The sequence below is a fragment of the Brassica rapa genome, chromosome A03 (genome assembly GCF_000309985.2).
Source record: "Brassica rapa cultivar Chiifu-401-42 chromosome A03, CAAS_Brap_v3.01, whole genome shotgun sequence".
Classification (NCBI taxonomy): domain Eukaryota; kingdom Viridiplantae; phylum Streptophyta; class Magnoliopsida; order Brassicales; family Brassicaceae; genus Brassica; species Brassica rapa.
The window spans coordinates 16,055,171-16,074,506 of record NC_024797.2 but is presented as its reverse complement, the minus strand read 5'-3'; the positions used below and the strand labels follow the sequence as shown (position 1 = coordinate 16,074,506).

At 34.6% G+C, this 19,336-nt stretch overlaps 6 protein-coding genes across 8 annotated transcripts; 5 read left to right on the top strand and 1 right to left on the bottom strand.

The window, feature by feature from the left end:
• Positions 1-227: 227 nt before the first annotated feature.
• LOC103859123 (germin-like protein subfamily 2 member 3) lies at positions 228-1,435 on the bottom strand. The gene is made up of 2 exons (XM_009136611.3): positions 1,273-1,435; positions 228-1,006 (listed from the first exon to the last, which is right to left on the bottom strand). Exons 1-2 carry the CDS (start codon positions 1,379-1,381, stop codon positions 459-461), a joined length of 657 nt encoding a protein of 218 aa, XP_009134859.1. The 5' UTR covers positions 1,382-1,435; the 3' UTR covers positions 228-458.
• Positions 1,436-3,863: 2,428 nt separating this feature from the next.
• LOC103859120 (pectin acetylesterase 12) lies at positions 3,864-6,506 on the top strand. The gene is made up of 10 exons (XM_009136609.3): positions 3,864-4,277; positions 4,604-4,686; positions 4,767-4,896; positions 4,983-5,056; positions 5,154-5,240; positions 5,327-5,451; positions 5,527-5,641; positions 5,730-5,807; positions 5,882-6,133; positions 6,211-6,506. The coding sequence occupies exons 1-10, from the start codon at positions 4,076-4,078 to the stop codon at positions 6,316-6,318; spliced, it is 1,254 nt and encodes a 417-aa protein (XP_009134857.1). The 5' UTR covers positions 3,864-4,075; the 3' UTR covers positions 6,319-6,506.
• A 50-nt stretch (positions 6,507-6,556) lies between these two features.
• Positions 6,557-8,696, top strand: LOC103859122 (retinitis pigmentosa 1-like 1 protein). Of its 2 annotated transcripts, XM_033287046.1 has the most exons (3): positions 6,557-6,790; positions 7,170-7,629; positions 7,702-8,696. In XM_033287046.1, exons 1-3 carry the CDS (start codon positions 6,647-6,649, stop codon positions 8,520-8,522), a joined length of 1,425 nt encoding a protein of 474 aa, XP_033142937.1. In that variant the 5' UTR covers positions 6,557-6,646; the 3' UTR covers positions 8,523-8,696. The 2 variants fall into 2 exon arrangements, with proteins under 2 accessions (XP_033142937.1, XP_009134858.2); XM_009136610.3 differs by having other exon boundaries at positions 7,170-8,696.
• Positions 8,697-8,931: 235 nt separating this feature from the next.
• Positions 8,932-9,835, top strand: LOC108871268. Its single transcript, XM_018657562.2, has one exon. It carries the CDS (start codon positions 9,224-9,226, stop codon positions 9,674-9,676), a length of 453 nt encoding a protein of 150 aa, XP_018513078.1. The 5' UTR covers positions 8,932-9,223; the 3' UTR covers positions 9,677-9,835.
• Positions 9,836-12,631: 2,796 nt separating this feature from the next.
• On the top strand, positions 12,632-16,612 carry LOC103859119 (hydrophobic protein RCI2A). Its single transcript, XM_009136608.3, has 5 exons — positions 12,632-13,518; positions 13,623-13,748; positions 13,930-15,498; positions 15,605-15,727; positions 16,491-16,612. Exons 1-2 carry the CDS (start codon positions 13,438-13,440, stop codon positions 13,707-13,709), a joined length of 168 nt encoding a protein of 55 aa, XP_009134856.1. The 5' UTR covers positions 12,632-13,437; the 3' UTR covers positions 13,710-13,748; positions 13,930-15,498; positions 15,605-15,727; positions 16,491-16,612.
• LOC103859118 (hydrophobic protein RCI2A) lies at positions 15,400-16,643 on the top strand. Of its 2 annotated transcripts, none has more exons than XM_009136607.3 (3): positions 15,400-15,498; positions 15,605-15,727; positions 16,497-16,643. In XM_009136607.3, the coding sequence occupies exons 1-2, from the start codon at positions 15,418-15,420 to the stop codon at positions 15,686-15,688; spliced, it is 165 nt and encodes a 54-aa protein (XP_009134855.1). In that variant the 5' UTR covers positions 15,400-15,417; the 3' UTR covers positions 15,689-15,727; positions 16,497-16,643. The 2 variants fall into 2 exon arrangements, with proteins under 2 accessions (XP_009134855.1, XP_009134854.1); XM_009136606.3 differs by having other exon boundaries at positions 16,491-16,643.
• The last annotated feature ends 2,693 nt before the right edge of the window (positions 16,644-19,336 follow it).

Sequence of the window (19,336 nt, the reverse complement as noted above, 5' to 3'; positions counted from 1 at the left end):
TGACAACCACCTTTTTATCATTTTATATATACATAGAGAAATGGATAGTGTAAAGATCAAGAATTGGCCAGACAATAAACTAACTTTATCTGATAGTATGGCCTAGTATCCTTGTCTGAGACATGATTTGGCTCTAAACTCAGCTGATAGTTTAGCCGTTGAAACTGCTTCACTAAAAGCAAAACATAAAACCCATAGATTCTTGTAGCAAAGTATGCTTCAAAGAATTGACAATGCATTGTATTATTTGTTTGAAAATGTTCAAAGAAATATTAACTCCAGGGATTTACTTATTGAAACTGGTCTCATTGTAATCAATGGGCCAACAAACTGAAAGAATATCTACAACAATTACAAAATTTACAAGCATTGTTTGCTTTTGTGTAGTATTTTACAACTTTTATGTTTATTATTTGTATATTATTATTGCATTATTAGGTATTGTCTGAAACCTATATTCATTTCTTGGCTGGGAATTTTCCCTTAACCTTCTGAATCACCTGTGGTTCAACACCGAACGCCTTGGCAAGCAAGTCATCAGGAATAGGAGGGTTAGCACCAAACAGAGACGGTCCAACACTTTGAGTCCCAGGGTTCTGACTATCAAAAGCAGCGATCACGGAGGCAGGAGCATTGTTAGGGTTCTGCTGGAAATGGAGGAGAGCTCTGGGGAATACAAAGACGTCTCCCTTGTTGATGTGTTTGGAGATGAGTTTTCCAGTGGTGGTCAAGAAGCCGACGAAGAGACGTCCTTCCAGGACGAATATGGCTTCAGACGCTCGGGGGTGAAGATGCGGTGGGTTGAGTCCACCAGGTGCGTAGTCGATACGAGACATGGAGGTACCCATCATGTTGAGGCCAGGGATTTTCTCAACGTTGCCTGCTGTAATGGCTGACCCCATTGCGGTGTTGGATGTGTCTGCAGCAGCGGCTAAGCCTATGTAGTAGAAGTCCTCTGGTGTTATTTGTGATGGGTCTTTGCATGCGTATCCGTTTACTTTGGCACCTAATAGAACATAACAAAAGTCAACGACAAAAAAACTATTAAGATTGGTTTCATTTCTTGCAAGAATATAAATGTTAGATCAAGAGAGACAGAATGGTCGGGTTTTGATGACAGCCGGATGAAACATTCGCAATGGTTTCCAAATTTTAAAGAACTATTAAACATATGTCATATAGCCTCCAAATTGTTTTAAAAAAAACAGTAAGATTAATTTAAAAATGTTTGTGTGTCTTTAAACTTCAGTTTCGACCATGAGAGAAAGATACCTTTGAGATCAGCAACGCAAAGATCTTGAAGCATATTTGTTTCGGCGAAGGCCGTGTGGGCGGCCACAAGCAGGACGGTCACAAAAAGATGGGTCATGAAAGTTTTCATTGTTGGTTGTTGTTGATAAATGTTATTGATGAATTTCAGATGACCATTTGACCTTGTTTCTCGATTTATATATATTGTCAAGAAGAGAAACCAATGGAGAAGAGATATACATGGAGGGGCCATAGGCTTGTTAATCAATTTTGTTTGCCATAATTAGGTTTAGGTGTTCTGATCGTTGGTTAAGATTTGGTAATGAAAAGAGGGCTTGTTTGTTGAAGACATCAACTAGCCTATAGCTATAAAATGACCTGATACTTACCAATAAAAAAAGACCATCAATCTCTAATAATCACCAAACTATAAATGATTAAAAGAAGGGATGATGATTTTGGTTGTTTGGTTGTAGAACTCAAGAGTTTTTTTTTGTTCAGTTAAATCCAAACCGGCCCTTCTGTTTCGATAACCAAACCGGAAGGCATGGTTATATTGCTTCTTTTGTTTATAACCAAATAAAGTCAGAATCTTAACCGTCTAAAGGTGAACCAAAACAAAGAAATGAACCGAAATTGAATTTCTCTATTCATGTCAAGTCTTACAAGGCGCAACCTATATGTTAGTGAAGACTAGTTTCTTATATTATTAGGCTTTTTTATAAGATAAGTATCTTTGTTCTTGTTTCTCCCTCCCCTGCTTATAGTTACTAGCTCCTTTGATGCTTGTCTCATAAACACCAAGTCTCGATGAATTTTCTATAAGCATGTGAAACAAAAGATTCATAGACCTTTCCTGATCTTCAAACTGAAGCACATTGCCATGAGGCTTCACTCTGGCTGTCTGCCTGGTGGGTCTTTTCACACCATTCACTAGGCCGATTAACTTTATTGAGCCCATTATAGTTTTGAGCAAATCAGTAAAATCGATACATTTGAAAGCTTAGGGCTCTTATGGAAATAAATAGTAGAGTAAGGGACCATGGTTAGAAAAGAACAGAAATTGAACAAGTGGACGACCGCGGCGTAAGAGCATCTCCAATGTAAAACTCCATTTTTTCCTCCAAAATGGAGTAAAAGTGCAAATGGAGTAAAATTGCTCCAACCCTACTCCATTTCTCACTCCATAATAGAGTGATGAACAAACAAAAAATAGATTACTCCATTTATGGAGTAAATTTTATTATGGAGTGAGATATGGAGTTGGGTTGGAGCATTCCTCACTCCATATTCACTTTTACTCCATTTTAGAGAAAAAAATGGAGTGGGGATGGAGATGCCCTAAGATCAACATGTGATTGATGGGAACGAGACGAAGACCGCATTTTCTCGTTCTGCCATGCACGCTTTGTCTTTTTATGATTCTTTTTCTTATGCATTTTCATTTTTTGTCGACATTATGCATTTTCAATTTTCAGGGTGAAACTTATACAAAATCCATCAAAATAAACTATATATATAGCCAACAAGGAAATTATAGACTACTTAAATGAGTTAAAACCTTTCCTTACAAGAACAACAAATCTACTAAAAAATAACTATGCTATATATGTAAATGTTTAAACATTGCGTTAAAATTAGTTTCAAAAAAACATTGCGTTAAAATTAATCAAAACAACTATATCATTTTCGGAAAGAATGTTTTAAATGGATGAAGTCAATCCAATCCAAGCATATATGATTCCTTATACCTTGCATATATAACACCCACCATCACTTGTTAATATTTTTGCACATATCTCTAAAGGGTGTATGATGACTTTCTCCTAGTTCCCATTATACCATCAACACTTGGTTGAGGAAGACCATCAAAGGCTATTGCTAGAAGAGTCCAAAAAGAATCTATACCTTACTCAAGTTTTCAGTGCATGTTTATTACCAACAAGGAACGGTCAACATTTTTTTTTCTTTACAAAGAAATATTTGTATTGGAGCCTTAAAATTTTAATATTCATAAATTTATTTTATTTTGCTATGATACATACTTAAATTTATAACATCCAGTTATTAAACTATTTTTCTATATTATTTAGAACTCTTAAAATTTCAGGAAGGAAGAGATCATAATTCAAAAGTTTGGTTATGCAAGCCTTGCGTCAACGTCAGTTCAAAGTAAAATGATTCTATACTTACTTTTTAGGTATACATTTATTCAAAATCACAGTGTTTTGACAACTTATGTACGTACACTTCTTCTCTAATTAAATTCATGCAAGAAAGAATAGAGAGATTAAAGTTTAAATGTATATCAATAAAATTTATGTCGACATCATAATTTAATCTACAACCAATAGAAATATGAGGCTACAACCAATATAATTAACTACCAATGGACCCATTTGGTCCATGTGCTAGCTATAATAAGCACATCAAACTAATTACATCTGCTTTTTTCTGTTGTTGTTGCCGCAGTCCTTTATTTGATGCTGTGTGTTTTAAATGTGAACTAAGATCTAGGAAACAGTTTAAGATGGTCTCTGTCTTTATCATATTAATAAGAGAGTGAATTAATCTAAAACATAAATAAAACTCCAACCGTGAATCCAGCCATGAAACTCTTTTCAATATTTTTATTTTTATTTTCTAGTCAGAAAAGCTCTTTTTTTTCCTACAAAGATTTTTTTCCCTACAACGATTGATTCCTTTTTTTTATTACACTGAGTGTTTGGCTTTAAAGTTTGTTTGTTTCTTCTCTATCTCTCACTCCCAGAGATCTGTTTCTTTATCCTTTTCTTGCTTTCACTCTTCTCTCCAGTGAGAGAGAATGGTGAAGCTTTTGTTGTTGGTAGGGTTTATTGTAGCTTGCTGGCTGATACTAGGAACTCAAGCAAATGAGTATTTAGACTTCAATGTAACAGAGATAGACCGCATTGAGGAACTGGAGTTTGGATTCTCCAAGTATAGCTCCAATCTGAACCCTTTATTAGTTGGTCTCACTCTTATCAGAGGAGCTGACTCAGGAGCTGGTACTCTCTCTGCTTCTGTCACTAGATCTCTCTTTATTTACTTTTTTTTTATGTGTTCTTTTACCTTTTTGTGTGTTCTTCACTTTATTCACTTCAACTACATTCTTCTCAGCTTGTTTGTTTGTTATGTCTCTTGTCCCCTTCCAGATTTTAACTTGGTTTTTACGTTTACTGTTATGTATTATTCACGATTCCTGCTTAGAATAATGTTTCTATAAACAAAATTTAAGTAATTCATATGATCAGAGTATGTTATGTTGTGATGTGTCACTAGAAAAATATTTGAAAGTGATTTAACCTGGATTTGGTTGTGTCTTATCACACAGTTTGTTTGGATGGAACATTGCCTGGATACCACTTGCACCGTGGACATGGATCTGGAGCTAACAGTTGGCTCATTCAATTAGAGGTTTAGTGAATGATTTGTTTATCTATGAAAGCTACTGTTTATAGTTCTCCATTGTTAATGTTTATTATTATGATAAATAGGGAGGAGGATGGTGCAACAATGTCAGGACATGTGTATACAGGAAGAAGACTAGACGTGGGTCATCTAACTACATGGAGAAAGAGCTTCAGTTTACAGGAATATTGAGTGATAAAGCTCAAGAAAATCCTGGTTTAGTCTCTCAATATTTATTCATGTGATGTGCGACAATGTCAGTAATTTTGAGGATTTACTGATCCTCATTGTCTTTTTTGCAGACTTCTTTAACTGGAATAGAGTTAAGCTTCGTTACTGTGATGGCGCTTCTTTCAGTGGAGATGGTCAGAATGAGGTTAGAATCATTACACTGTTGAGTTAAATAGAGGCTTTGTTTTAAGTTCTGTACATTTGAGCATCTTTTTGGCTTTTGTTTATAACTTTTTTTACAGGCTGCACAGCTTCAGTTTAGAGGAGAGCGTATCTGGAGAGCAGCCATAGATGATTTGAAGGCCAATGGAATGAGATACGCTGACCAGGTTTGACACTTAAACCTTCTCTTAATCTACACTTCAGGATCAAAGACTAAGAGTAGTTTCTTATGAACTTTCTATTGTTGTGTCAGGCACTTCTCTCTGGATGCTCAGCTGGTGGTTTAGCAGCTATCTTACGCTGCGATGAGTTCAGAGACTTGTTCCCTGGTTCCACCAAAGTCAAGTGCTTAAGTGACGCAGGCTTGTTCTTGGACACGTTAGTTTATTTATCCACCAAACTCTCTTGATTAAGTAAACTGTTACTGAGTGGTCTGTTTCTGTTAATACACAGAGCTGATGTGTCTGGTGGACGAACAATAAGGAACTTATACAATGGTATAGTAGAGTTTCAGAGTGTGAAGAACAACCTGCCTCGTATCTGCACAAACCATCTCGATCCAACTTCGGTAGTACATTCTCTCATGATGCTATTGCAAACCGGAAACTGACCATTCAAAGTGTTGTAGTTTATGAATTCCTTTTTGTTCTGTGCAGTGTTTCTTCCCAGAGAATCTGATCAGTCAGATGAAAACTCCACTTTTCATTGTCAACGCAGCATATGATACATGGCAGGTAAGGAACATTACATTGCTTAGGTAATTCTCCTTTGATGGTTATGCTCACATTACAAGTTTTGTTATAATCAGATACAAAGCAGCATAGCTCCAAAATCAGCTGATCCTAGTGGCTTTTGGCATGACTGTAGACTCAACCATGAAAAATGCACCTCTGGTCAAATGCGGTTCTTGCAAAGTTTCAGGGATCAGATGCTGAGAGTAGTCAAGGGCTTCTCAATGTCTAGACAGAACGGTTTGTTCATAAACTCCTGCTTTGCTCACTGCCAAACCGAGAGGCAAGATACTTGGTTTGCAGATGATTCTCCTGTCATCAGTAAAAAGGTAAAAGCTCAAATCATTCACACACAAACAAAGGTACACAGAAGAATCTGATCTTGGCTTTGTGTTATGGAATGTAGGCAGTGGCAATAGCTGTGGGAGATTGGTATTTTGATAGAGCAGAAGTGAAGTTAGTTGATTGTCCTTACCCATGTGACAAGAGCTGCCACAACATGGTGTTCAGATGATTTTGATTTATATACATAAACCTTAGAAAAGCTTCTCTCAAACGGAGAGAGGCTTTTGTATCCTTAAGCATTAACCAATGTCTCATTGGAGAATTGTATTATTAATTTTGCTTCTCTGGAAAAACAATAATAAAACCTCAAAACAAAGTTTTAAGTGCAATCAAAGAGAAATAATTCTTCTAGCTAAACTAATCTTTTTATTTCATAAAATATCAAACAATATAATAGTGAAAAGAGTAAAGAGAATATACAGAGTGTGTTGACACTTGACAACCTGGTTCTAGTGTGAGAGACAGCTATACAGTGTTCCCCACTTTGTGATGATTATATGTGTGAGTGTTTTTCTTCAACAAATGATCTGAAACTTTTGAAGTTTGAACCCTGTCCACTACTTTTTTTTGTTCTCCTCCCTTCTGAATCTTCTTTCATGGCTTCTGATTCTCAGACCGCAACTGCAACTATGTCTGAAAAGGTAAGCTAGTTCAGATATTCTCCCTCTGGCTTTATAGAATTTTATTACATATGTTTATACTCTTCTATGTATGTATATGTACCTGCAACTATGAAAGTTTGGTTAGAGTCAAGGAGATAAGATTTGTTTTGTGTCTTTCATTGTTTTGGAATGCTCAGTATGGTTTTAATCCTCTTATTCTGTAAGAATCCGGAGAATTATTAAACAATAATTAGAAGAAGTTGTTGATGATAGCACATGGTTGTTTTAAGAAACCATTGAAAACTCTTCTTACATTTCTTAAGTATGATTAGAGTTTCACAATAAACTAAGCAATAGTTAGTGAGTTTTCTATTTAACAAGAGAATAATAGAGTGTGTTTTACTTATACCTGATGCAGCCACTGGAGACCAAGGTGAACGACGAGGCTAAGCTGATGGAGAAAGAGATTGTTTTGTCAGAAACTGTGGATGTGGTGAAAGATAAACCGGTTTCAGATTCAAACCTGACGATTGAGGAGGAGAAGACTGTTCAGACTCCTGCTGGTGTACCGGAGAAAGAGATACCTGCAGATGTGGAGGAGGCTGCAGAAGTGGTGAAAGCAGATGAATCTAATGATAAGGGGAAAGATGAGAATGGTGAGGAGAAGGTAGCTGAACAAGTGGGACTTGAAGAACCAACCCTTGTGAAAGAGGTTGTTGCAGTGGTTAATGTCCAAGCAGATGATGTGGAGAAAGCAGAAGAAGGGAAAGGAAAAGATGAGAATGGTGAGGAGAAGGTAGCTGAACAAATGGAGCTTAAAGAACCAACCCTTGTGAAAGAGAGTGTTGAAGAAGTTAAGATTGAAGCAGAAGAGAAGCTAGCCGTGGAGAGTGTTGCTGAAGAAGACAACAATGATAAGGAGGAGGAGAAGAAGATGGTTGATGTTTCTGAATCAACAGATGAAGCCGGAGGCAAACAGGTGGAACCAATTGATGTTCAGCTTGTTAAAGAAGTATCAGTAGAGACCGTAGATGTTGAGGTTCTTGAAGTTGAGCCAAAGCCAGAGACTTCTGAAAAAGCCGAGGCTCAGCCTGAGAAAGCAAAGGAACTGGCACCAGAAGCTGAAGTAGTAAAAACACCTGAAACAACAGAAGAAGCTAAGGTTGAGCTTGAGGATAGCATTGTTGTTGAGACCAAAGACTCCGGTATCAACTCCAAGGATGAACATACTTCTGAATCTGGTACTGCTTTGTTGCCTGAAGAAACTGTACCAATAAACCAAGATTTAGACACTGCCTCCAAAAAGGAGACTGAAGGAGACGCTTCCTCTCCTCCTGATGTCACTGAGAAGACCACTACTGAAGAGAAACAAGTGGTGGAAGAACCATCAAAGGATGAAAAAGAGAAAGTGAGTGAAGAAGCCAAAGCTACCGAAGATGAGAACATCAAGAAGGACACTGAAACACCTGCTGCAGATGTCCAGAGCGAAGAGACTTTGAAAGAAACTGAAGGAACCAAACAAGAGGAATCAATCACAGAGAAAGTACCAGAGGTTGCAGAAACAGCAACTGCTGCTAAAGAGATCGAAGAGCCAAAGCCACAACCAGAAGTCACAACCAAAGAAGAAGTTGTTAAGCCAAAACATTCAAACAGCATTATGTCAAAGGTGAAGCAGTCTCTTGTCAAGGCAAAGAAAGCAATCATTGGGAAGTCTCCAAGCTCTAAGACTATCACAACTGAAGAAACCAAAGAAGAGATCATAGCCAAGTGATGGGTTCCTTTGAAGTCTTTCAAGTGTTTATTTATTTATTTTGTTGGTTTTGTTTCGTGTGGGAGAAGAAAGCAGAACATTCTTTTCTTTGTTGTATGGCTTTGTGTGGTGATAAGTTAATATCTGTAATCAAACAAAGATTTGGCTTTGTGTTATGGATGTGTGTTTGAGACATTCCAGACGTGTAATTAATCAGCGATCCAATATGGGCCGTAATGGGCTTAGATTAAATTCCAGACAAGGTCCAAAATATGTAAGAGTGGACCCAAATGCTCGGACCAACGTCGGTCGAAAAGATAAGAACAAATGGTCTTTTTTAATCAAGATATTACCACCTATTTTATAACAAAGAAAGAAAAAGGAGAGGAACCATTTTGATTAGGACATCATGTTTAAAGTAGATACATATAATAATAGCATGTCTAGTGTTAATTTGATGCCATGGTTACGCGTTGCAGCGTTGGTGTCGGCCATAATATTTTATAATCAAATAAAAACTAAGAATATTAAATCAATAATGGTGATTTTATGAAAGTATTCAGTGTTACGAAAGCAGCTTTAGGAAAAAAGAACATATGCTATTATGCTGGACAGAGTAGAATGATCCACACTGAGTCACTAAGGATCTCACAGCTTTCTTGCTTTGGCTCCAAAGATTTTTCATATAAGCTAGGCTTTGCTGTCATAACATTAGATTCATAATGTACATAATGATGTGGGTTGCAAATATGGACAGATTACCAACAAGAGCTCGCTTGGCTTCTTGGGGTCTTCAATTAAATACATCTTGTTGCTTATGTTCTGCTCATGAAGAATCAAGAGACCACCTATTCCTCTCATGTGACTATAGCTCGGAAGTTTGGCGGCTTGCTATTGCCAACCTCAATCCACCTCGCACCAGGTTCTGCTCTTGGCCGGAACTCCTATCCTGGATCAGAAGTTCCTCCTCCTCTGCACCAGCTCTGTTAAGGAAGCTTGTGGCCCAGTGTACAATCTATCACCTTTGGAAGCAAAGGAACAATGTGTTGCATAACCAGTTCACTCAGACTCCATCAGTGATCTTCAGGCTCATTGACAGAGAAATTCGAAACACAATCACTGCTAGGAGGAACCGGAAGCAATTCCAAAACCTCATGGCTAAGTGGATGCACTGATCTTCTTTTAGTTCATCTTCATTTTGTTATTACCTTGTTTTTTCTCTTTTTTTGCCAAGGTGTAACATAAATTAGGTCTACTTGTTTGTAAATCTGAACTTTCATTAATATGATATTTACCTTTTAGCAAAAAAAAAAAAAAAAAAAAAAAAAAAAAAATGATGTGTAGCTCATGCATATTTATATCTACAGCCAGCCATGCATCTATATTGGTACCCATACGATACAGCGAATACAAACTGAGAAAATGAACATACGGAAGGAGTGTAAAGTAATCAAGCATATGCCAATGTTTTTATGGAGCATGGTCTTGACACGTGAGAGGACGGCCGGAAAATGTGTTGACAGACCTGAAGGCATGTGGATTATCCACGTGTTATGATCCTGTAGGTAGAAGGTGTGAGAGTTATATGTATGGGCATACCGCTCACCGACATATACGGCGGGGATTGTCCCGGCCCACATTCGTATTCCGACAACAATATGGTTTGATAGTAATGTTAAGGTTTTAAAACTTATAATGAGTTGTGTTTGTGCTACGTGTACCTTGTGGGTTAAGCCACTTAAGTTTCTTACAAGTACCATGAAGTTTAGTCAAATTTGAGCTTTTCACTTAAGAAAAGAGTTTTAATTTTTAACTAATACGTTAATTCTAGGTTAAACATTTATGTTTCGTGCACGCCATCTACATATACATGACCATTTATTTACTCCCACATCACCTTCAATTTAAATGATATATCCTATAAAATGTTTTTTGGTTCAGAACTGATAAATCTGAGGATATTAGTTTGTATTATCACATGAAAGAGTAATCTAATGTATTAATGTGACAGTCACATCTTTATAGAATTATCCTACTATATAAAAGAGACTAAATTCAAGGCTTTTGGAAGTAACAACCTCAGCCAAAATATTCTCTTCCAAAAAAAATTAGAAATAAATATCATTTAGAAGATAATTAACTAACACACGACTTTTGATATTTTTAGAAATTTTAAATTTGTAACTGCTAATTTATTAGTAGAATCATATATCTATATTGAATTATGTTCTATTTTTAATCGTTAGACTTCAAGGGTAATAAATTATTAATTTATAATATATATAGTTTATAATTTTATATTGTAGTTATAAATAAAGAAAAAATAGCCAAGGAGGGTGAAGAAGAAAATGGTAAAATGGTGAGCATGATGAGGTGAATTTAAGAAAATTTGTTGTACAAATTATGGTGCTTTCTTCGTCCACTATAATGATTTAAAATAAAATGTATATTCACATAAATAAGTCAATAATTGTTGTTTTTTTGGGTAAGATGTTAAAATTATCATTTTCTGAAAGGTTACACTGTTATTTTTAAACAACTTATTACAGCAAGGAAACAAAAACAACCAACAACAACTTAAGGTGAAAAAAGCATTAAGGAGGTCTTATACAAGAAAGATAAAAAGAAGTAGGGAAGAGGAGAAAGAAGAACTTGCCGGGTAAGAGAGGAGACGGTCACACATCATACGGTCGAGAGAGCCAAGGATGACTGATGAAGGTGAGGAGACAGCTGTGAACACACGAGCATTACGCTCTTTCCACAGCAGGTAGATGGCGGACTGAAAGTAGAGCTTGATGAGTGGAGTAGCATGTGCATCTGCGTTGACGCGAGGTTGATTGATCCAGGCTGCAACAGAGTGTAGATCAGCCGGAGGAAAAATCCAAACTTCAGCAGCAAAAGGCTCCTATATCAAGCGAGAGAAAGAGCATTCAAATAAGAGATAATGGTGAGTCTCTATTTCCAGATTACAAATGACGCACGTTCCTGAGACATTTAACCCCCAACGCCTCAAGCGATCCTTGGTTGGCAGTCTTCTCCGCAAAGCCAACCATGATATAAACGCATTATGTTGAATATGTTCCTTGAACCAAACAGTCTTGTGCCAATATTTATTGTTGATAGTGCTTATATTCTTTTCTGACATTAGTATCCATATTTTTTAGTAAACTGATCCAAAGAGATTAGTTTGTGGAGCTAACCAAACGAGGATTATTGTGTTTACTTTGGAAAAAGTAAAAGGTTGAATGATAGATGACGTGCATGCTTTTTCACATGGAAATTTGCACATATATTAAAATTGTAATATTTGAATCATAGAGAAAATATAGTGTATATGACTGAAGTTGGTCCATTCCGAAACTAAAGATGGCTAAAATTCTTCTTTGTCAAAATGCATAGATGTGAATCTTATATGAATAGAGTTTTCCATTGCTTATAGCAGTGTAATAAACTCCATGTGTAAAGGAGAAAAAATGTTATATAAGTGAAAACAAAAATTATGATTTTTTTTCTTGTGCCTATAGGCTCTTCGCAATTTGAAGAAGAAAGAACATATTGTGTGAAAATCTTTGACTCGGTCAAATTTTATCCAATTGTTTATAAAAGTGTTGTTATCTGATTCATGTAATTTTTCAGTGTTGATTTAAAAGCCTAAAAAAACCATCTATACTGACTTTTTGATATTTTTTTCTGGGATTTAAATTAAAAAAAAAAGATAAAATTTTCGATAAGTTATGTAAACTCAGAATAAGTATTTAGGTTTAGAAAGCATTTACATGTTTCAAACTTATAATATATACATATATAATGTTTAAAATTATGCATATAAAACCTGTGTAAAATGTGTCTGAATATCTTTCTCTTCTTTAATGTATTAATCGTACTATATGTAACATTGTTTTAAAATTTCAAAAAGTTTATGTCACTTACAAAATACCATCAATAAAAATATAATTCTCCATCTACAACAAGAAAAATAAAAAATTATAAACATATAAATTTAAATTAAGAAAAACTAACATTGGAAAAACAAGAAGTTAATGTAAAAGAAAAAAACCAACAAATAATATCATAAATAAAATAAATTTATAAGACACAATCCGCGCGAAGCGCGGAAAAAATCTCTAGTAATTTTAATATTAACAGATATACTGTTTAATCTCATTAGTAATGTTTTGATCAATTGGATTGATGACTCAAAACATATAGTAAAACTAAAAATTGCAAGAAAAATTGATTAATAAAAACTATATAATTCATGAAATATTTAAATTATTAATTTGAGAGTTATGTTTGACTAATTTTGTGGAATATTATTGTTGGATAGTACCTCTTTACCACAAAGAGCAAGGATAGACAACGTTTACCAAAATGAAAAAATTAGTTATACCCTTAACTATTTATAATAGTTTCAAGATTCAACACCTTTCTATTTATTTTTAACATTTTATATCAGTTTTTTTTTCCACCTTATTATTCAACACATATTCAATTTTTAGACAGTAAAATAATTTTATATAATAAAATTAAACTTATTATTTATTAATTAATTATTATTATTTTATGTCTAAATTAGTTTATAATAAGAATCTTGATTTTAAATAATTAGAAAGATATGAAAATATAAAAAATCTTTTAAAAGTGACATATATCTTTGATAGTCATCAATTTGTTCTTATTCAAGATGATGAATCTACTCAACATCAAATCATTCATATCATCAAATTTCATTTTTCAACACATTCCCTATAATGATTTGACTGTTGGATCTTTTCTATTTCTATTGTACATATAGTCTAGATAAAAGAGAAGTACAAATACGCTCATAAAGTATGGTATATATATAGCGAGAAGGTGTCAAAGAGTCCAAAATCATCAAGAGAAGTTATCTTACAACTTAGTGGCTTATCTTGTAAGAAATTTCAAGATCTTCAAAATGGGCGCAGCCACTGTCGTAGAGATCCTTATTGCTATCCTCTTGCCTCCTCTCGGCGTCTTTCTCAAGTTTGGCTGCAGCGTAAACTTTCTCTTCACTCTGACTACTTCTGTGATTTCTTTTTCATCTTATAATTACTCGTATAATAAAATTGTGACAAGTTAAATTATTTTGTTCTTTTACAGGTTGAGTTTTGGATATGTTTGATATTGACGCTGCTTGGTTATATTCCCGGGATCATCTACGCTGTTTATGCCATCACCAGGGAATGATTGTTCTTAGCTCTTCTGTTCTTTCCGTTTGGTCTCCTCGTAAGCTTTCTTCACTATATATCTCTCTCCCACGGTATATATTTTTATAATTGTATAAAGCTACATACGTGCATGTGATGACTATAGAACGAGTTTTGGTTAAGTTGAATCTTATTTTATTTTATCTATAGTTTAAGGAATCTACTGACCAAGCTTAATTTTACATTTTGCTGTTGTGTAGGGGGAACATGCTGCTTTATCGTGTTAGCTCATTGGGAGTGATTCATCATTTATTTTATGTTATCAGCAATTAATCATCGTTGTTGTCCCTTTTTATTATTATATAATTTATGTTGATCTGAAAAAAAAATCTTGGTTCATTTGAGGCCATTTTTATTTCGTGTTATAACTATTGGTAAAATGCTGGAAGTGGCGTAGGTTTGATTTGGACCACTACAATAGAAATTTAAATCCTACTTTATATAATTCCATGGTCACGTCTCTCAATTCGCCACAAACAATTTTACACCATATGATAAAATTCACGTGGTCCATGAGATACACAACACAATCATCATCCCCACCACTTGTTCATAGCCCAGTTTTTAAATATACGATTACGATTAATTATCGAATTGAATCGACCATACGATCAAGGCACTCTCCACCCTTTAATCTTCTTTTTAATGAAATTTTACTGTTAAAAAAAATAAGGATTCCAACTGGATGCCTCCTACCAAATTTTAAGTGTCTAGTGTCTACATTAGTGTCATGCACTACAACAAGAGAATAATAAACCATATTAACGGTGAAAAATGAGGAAGACAAAAAACAATGCAAGTGATATCGACAACCAGCAAATTTATAGTAATTGACGTATGTAGCATGTTGCTAAAGCATTTTCTTTGATTTGGGGATATCTAGACTGAAACCAAACTTTTTTAAAAAAAAGTAGTATAAATAACTTGTCCAATTCTGAGCTTTTTTAACGAGGCCAAAACATTGTTTCATTTTCGTCTGCCCAAGTCTAAAGCATTATTTACATGGATAAAACATACATTTTATTGTTGTTGGAACTTACCTCTTCTGTTGTTTAAATATTCAATTTTGGTTAAAAATATATTTTGTTACAAAAAAAAAAAAAAAAAAAAGGTTAAAAATATATTCATTTTTGGTCGCTACAATGTGTAGTCGATTTCACGTCAACGATAGTGGATGCTTATCATACCTACTTTTGTCTGAAACGGCATGTCGTTTTGTTGAAGGGATAAATATTGTCATGTTTTATCTACAAAATAAATGCAACATGAGTGAATGTAACTAACGGTTATTTACAGTAATACCTTTTAATGTCGGTCACAATAATTATATCACGAGATAATGTGACGTTGATATACATATGTGACGTTGACCCTTTGGAAGTTGGATCATAACGACTGACTAAAAATTCATAATGTTGAAATACATGTATCACCGCCGACATCACGGGTATGTGACGCGCTAAGTGAAACTATATGGATGTTCCTAATGCTGATGCTAAATTTCAGGAAACTATATAGGAAAATGAAAAAAGAAAAAAAAGGTAAGCACCACGTGGCTTTTAAGTATCTCAAGAGTTAGGTCTATATAATGTGAGAGGTACATGAAGGAGAGAGTAAAGAAGAAAGACACAAACACACTTTGAAGCTTTAATAATTTCACACAAGCATCAAAAAGAGCTAAAAAGAAGATGGGAACAGCTACTTTCATAGATATTCTTCTCGCTATCCTCTTGCCTCCTCTTGGAGTCTTTCTCAGATATGGTTGCGGGGTAATTAATTCTGCATAGATTTTTTAATTACTCGACTCATATAATATGTAGTTCTTGATTCACATATTCACAATAAATATGAATTTTTAAATATATTTTGTGGCAGGTAGAGTTTTGGATATGTTTGGTTTTGACGCTGCTTGGATATCTTCCTGGGATCATCTACGCTCTTTTTGTCCTCACCAAATGATTTACCATCTATCCTCTTTTCTTGTATCTTCATCTCCTTGTAAGCTTTTTCTCTTTTACTCTCGTTTCTCTATATGTTAGCATATACACACATGTCATGATCATGCCCATGGAACGAGATTTTAGAAGATTCTTCTTTTGGTATAAACTTTTATTAGTACTAATTTTCATTGGGAAAATCAAGTATATGTTTAGGTGGTGGTGATGTTTAAAAAAAAAAAAGTTTAGGTGGTGGTCAACCCTACTTGTGACAAAGAAAAAAAAGAATTGTTTTTTTTTGTCATCGAAAAAAAAAAGAACGAGGTGGTGAACATACGCTATACACCATGTGAATTCAGATGTTTTACACACAGAATCATCAAAACTAAGAACTTATGTTATGATAATAATTATATTTCAAGTTAGTTTTAATTAAGATATTATTAATGGTATTTTCTGAAACAGACCAGATCAGTAAGAGCATGATTAAACTAGCCTCAATTTGGAGTTTTTAATTTATGATTTGACATTTGTTTTTTACATTTTTCGGCTAAAAACCGGTTCTTATATTTCTTATTTAAAAAACGGTTATTAGTTTTTTTTAATTAAAAAATATGAAATTCTTAGTTAAAAGATAGAAAACGGTTCTTAGCCGAAACTAAGAAAACTAAGAACTTCACCATAAGAATCCGGATTAATCATGGTCTAAGACTGCTGATATAGAGAGTTTCTGAGTTTTTTTTTTTTTAACATTTGCATATTAGACTCGTTGTACAAGAATTTTCAGATAACTTTTTAACTTTGCATTTGTTGTTATTATGTAGGAACAGCTGTTTCGTCGTGTTGTCCTCTACTCGTTATGTGTGACCGATTCATCGCTTCTTATGTTGTGTTTGCATTGTTATATAATTTTCTGTTGATATAAAGAAGATATGGTTTGTTAATTGGATTTTTAATGCTATACTTTGAAATCGGAATTTGTGTTGCCTTGGTGGTAGTAATAAGTCTAAACCTTACGTTATATAGCCCCTCGTTACACGCATCATTTCATCACCAATAAATGGCCCCCATTACTTGGCACCGTTTGCGATACCCACGAGGAACAGCAAACGCACTCACCTACCGGTTGTTATACCTAAGCATAAAACAACAACATCACGATGTTATGTATACAGTTTCTTGATTTCTCATTAATTTGTCCAAGCAATCAAATCAAGCCAAGCTTCAGAAACACTCTGAGCTTCACTTGAGCATTGATCAAAACTCTTACTTCAATGGTCCAAACACAACTCTCCCAAGAGATAATCTCAAAGCACTTAAGACAAACCCTCTTTGAACTGCCATTCTCTTCGACACATGGGGCAATGAGCTTGGCTCGTCTGCGAATTCACCCATTTCAATATACAGTGCAGATGAAAAGCGTGGTTGCAAGCTCCCCAAACTGCCCTAACACCATAACAAAACGGTCTTAAGACGAACACTTTTGTTTATTTATCATACAATAAGCAAGTAAACAATGTTTCAGCCAGCATGAGAAAATGTGTGCGTCCTAAGTAATATAACATGAAAAGCAGAGAAGTTTACTTAGAGGACAATCATCCCTTGCAATCAGGGGCAACAACCATCAAAAGCCACCCGACATATCCCACACGTTTTCGTCTTGATCATCCCATATCCATGAAGCAACTGCATGCCATCTGTCCCAAAGTAACCCCACCTTATTGTAAGAGCTCATGTGCAGGAGCTGAGATTGTACATTAGCTTGAGAAGGGGCTTACTCTGTTTCATTTCAGGGGATGCAGGACATAACAAGTAGCATAGTAAAGTCAAGAACAACCATTTCATTTACTCTTTTACTTGTGCCATGCTTCAGGTATTTTCAAAAACCCTAGTCTAATGTATAAGCATTAGTTGCGTGGATCACAAGGATCCTCATTAAATAGCTATTATAAACAAAGAAGAAGTATTTGCAAAATCAGTTTTGTTTCCGGATTCAATCGCCGCTGCTCTGCTCTCGATGAACTTCTCACCCAGGGCCAGGGATTCACTGACTCTCTGGTTCAGTTCTCCATCAAACCGGTCTTGTAACTTAACCCAGTTCATGGCTTATTCATTTGGTTCAATTAGTTTTTCTTGGGTAAGAACAAAAACTACTGGGCCTAGGTTGGGCTTACTGTCATATGTAATCCCTTATGCTCTAATATTAAATACCCACTAAAACATGTAATGATCAGATCATGAATCCAATCTGTCATGTAAGTGTTTTCTTTTCTTTTTTGAGAACTGACTTTCATATAAATGTTGTTTTTGGACTTAGTTTTTTTTTTTTTTAACAACAAGGACTTAGTTTTGTAAATGTCATTTTTACTGCATTTTCCGTATAAAGTTTAATTTTCATACATGTTATTTTTTTTTTTGAACAACCAGATTTTCATACATGTTATATATATATATATATATAATAGTGGTTAAAATAGTGGGTAAAAACATGATATAATCTCTTGCATATACACTATATATGTAAAATTAAGTTTTACGGTCGAGCTCTAGGAATGTTTCCCACATGTGAGTTTGTTTTCTTCTTAACAAAAGAAATATTCCTTTTAAAAAAAAAAAATTCTCTGGTCCTATTTTTTGGGGTGAGAACTAATCCTGGGGTTGAACAATTAAAGTTAAAAGAGTGGTGAATTGGTGATGCATGTTAGGTGCAAATAGATGGTACGCATTATCTCAAATTAGTCAGTCAATAGAGACCGACAAGCAGTGACTATTAAGGAGTCTTGCAATGATCCACATAGTACCCAAATGATCTTTTCATGATTCTCACTTTTATTTTCTATCTTGTCGGCAATTTGTTGAGCCTAATATATACACTTTTTATTTTGTCTCATCGAAAATTATGGACCAAGTTATACATGTGCACTAATCATCAAAACGTTCATGCGTCAAACTTAGTTATAAGCTGCGTTGTTGGTGTTAAATTTTTTTTTTTGCTATGTATTGCGATTTGTGAGTGACATTTGTTTATCATATAGTGATCGAATCTTGTAGACTGAGACACTAACAAATCGTGAGTTATATAGGCACCACTACGAGATCACTATACTTACAACCATTTAATAAAACAAAAAGGGAATATTTTGGTTAATAATTGGCAGTAAAAGTAAGAGTGCGTGAACCAAGAAAAGGTTCTAAGCCAAGCAAAAGATAAGAAGAGGAATCAAAGTACTCACAAAATGTACCTTTTGTAAATAAAAACCCTGCAGCCTTATGTGTGGGGAAGAACTGAACAGGGACCTCCCCTCCATGCAAATAATATCTATCATATAAAGATTTTGATTCTACAGCTGGTTTCAAATCTTTGCATTTTTGGTGTTTTATCCTTAAATGAATCTCAGTATATGATCGAGCATCTACACAAAAATATAACAAATACTGATTTGGTTTGATTAGTTTAGTTCCTTGGCTATGTCACAATTCATGCCCTGTCTAAATAAGAACGAATGACTTGCTCTAAATTACTTGTATATTGGATTATGTTCTAACTTATAGTCAATGTAAGATTTATAATCTAAACACATGGTTGGATATGAGATTTTGTGGGGTAATAAACATTTAGTAAAAATATTAATAATTTTTATATATAATTTGGGAATCTATTTTTATGTGT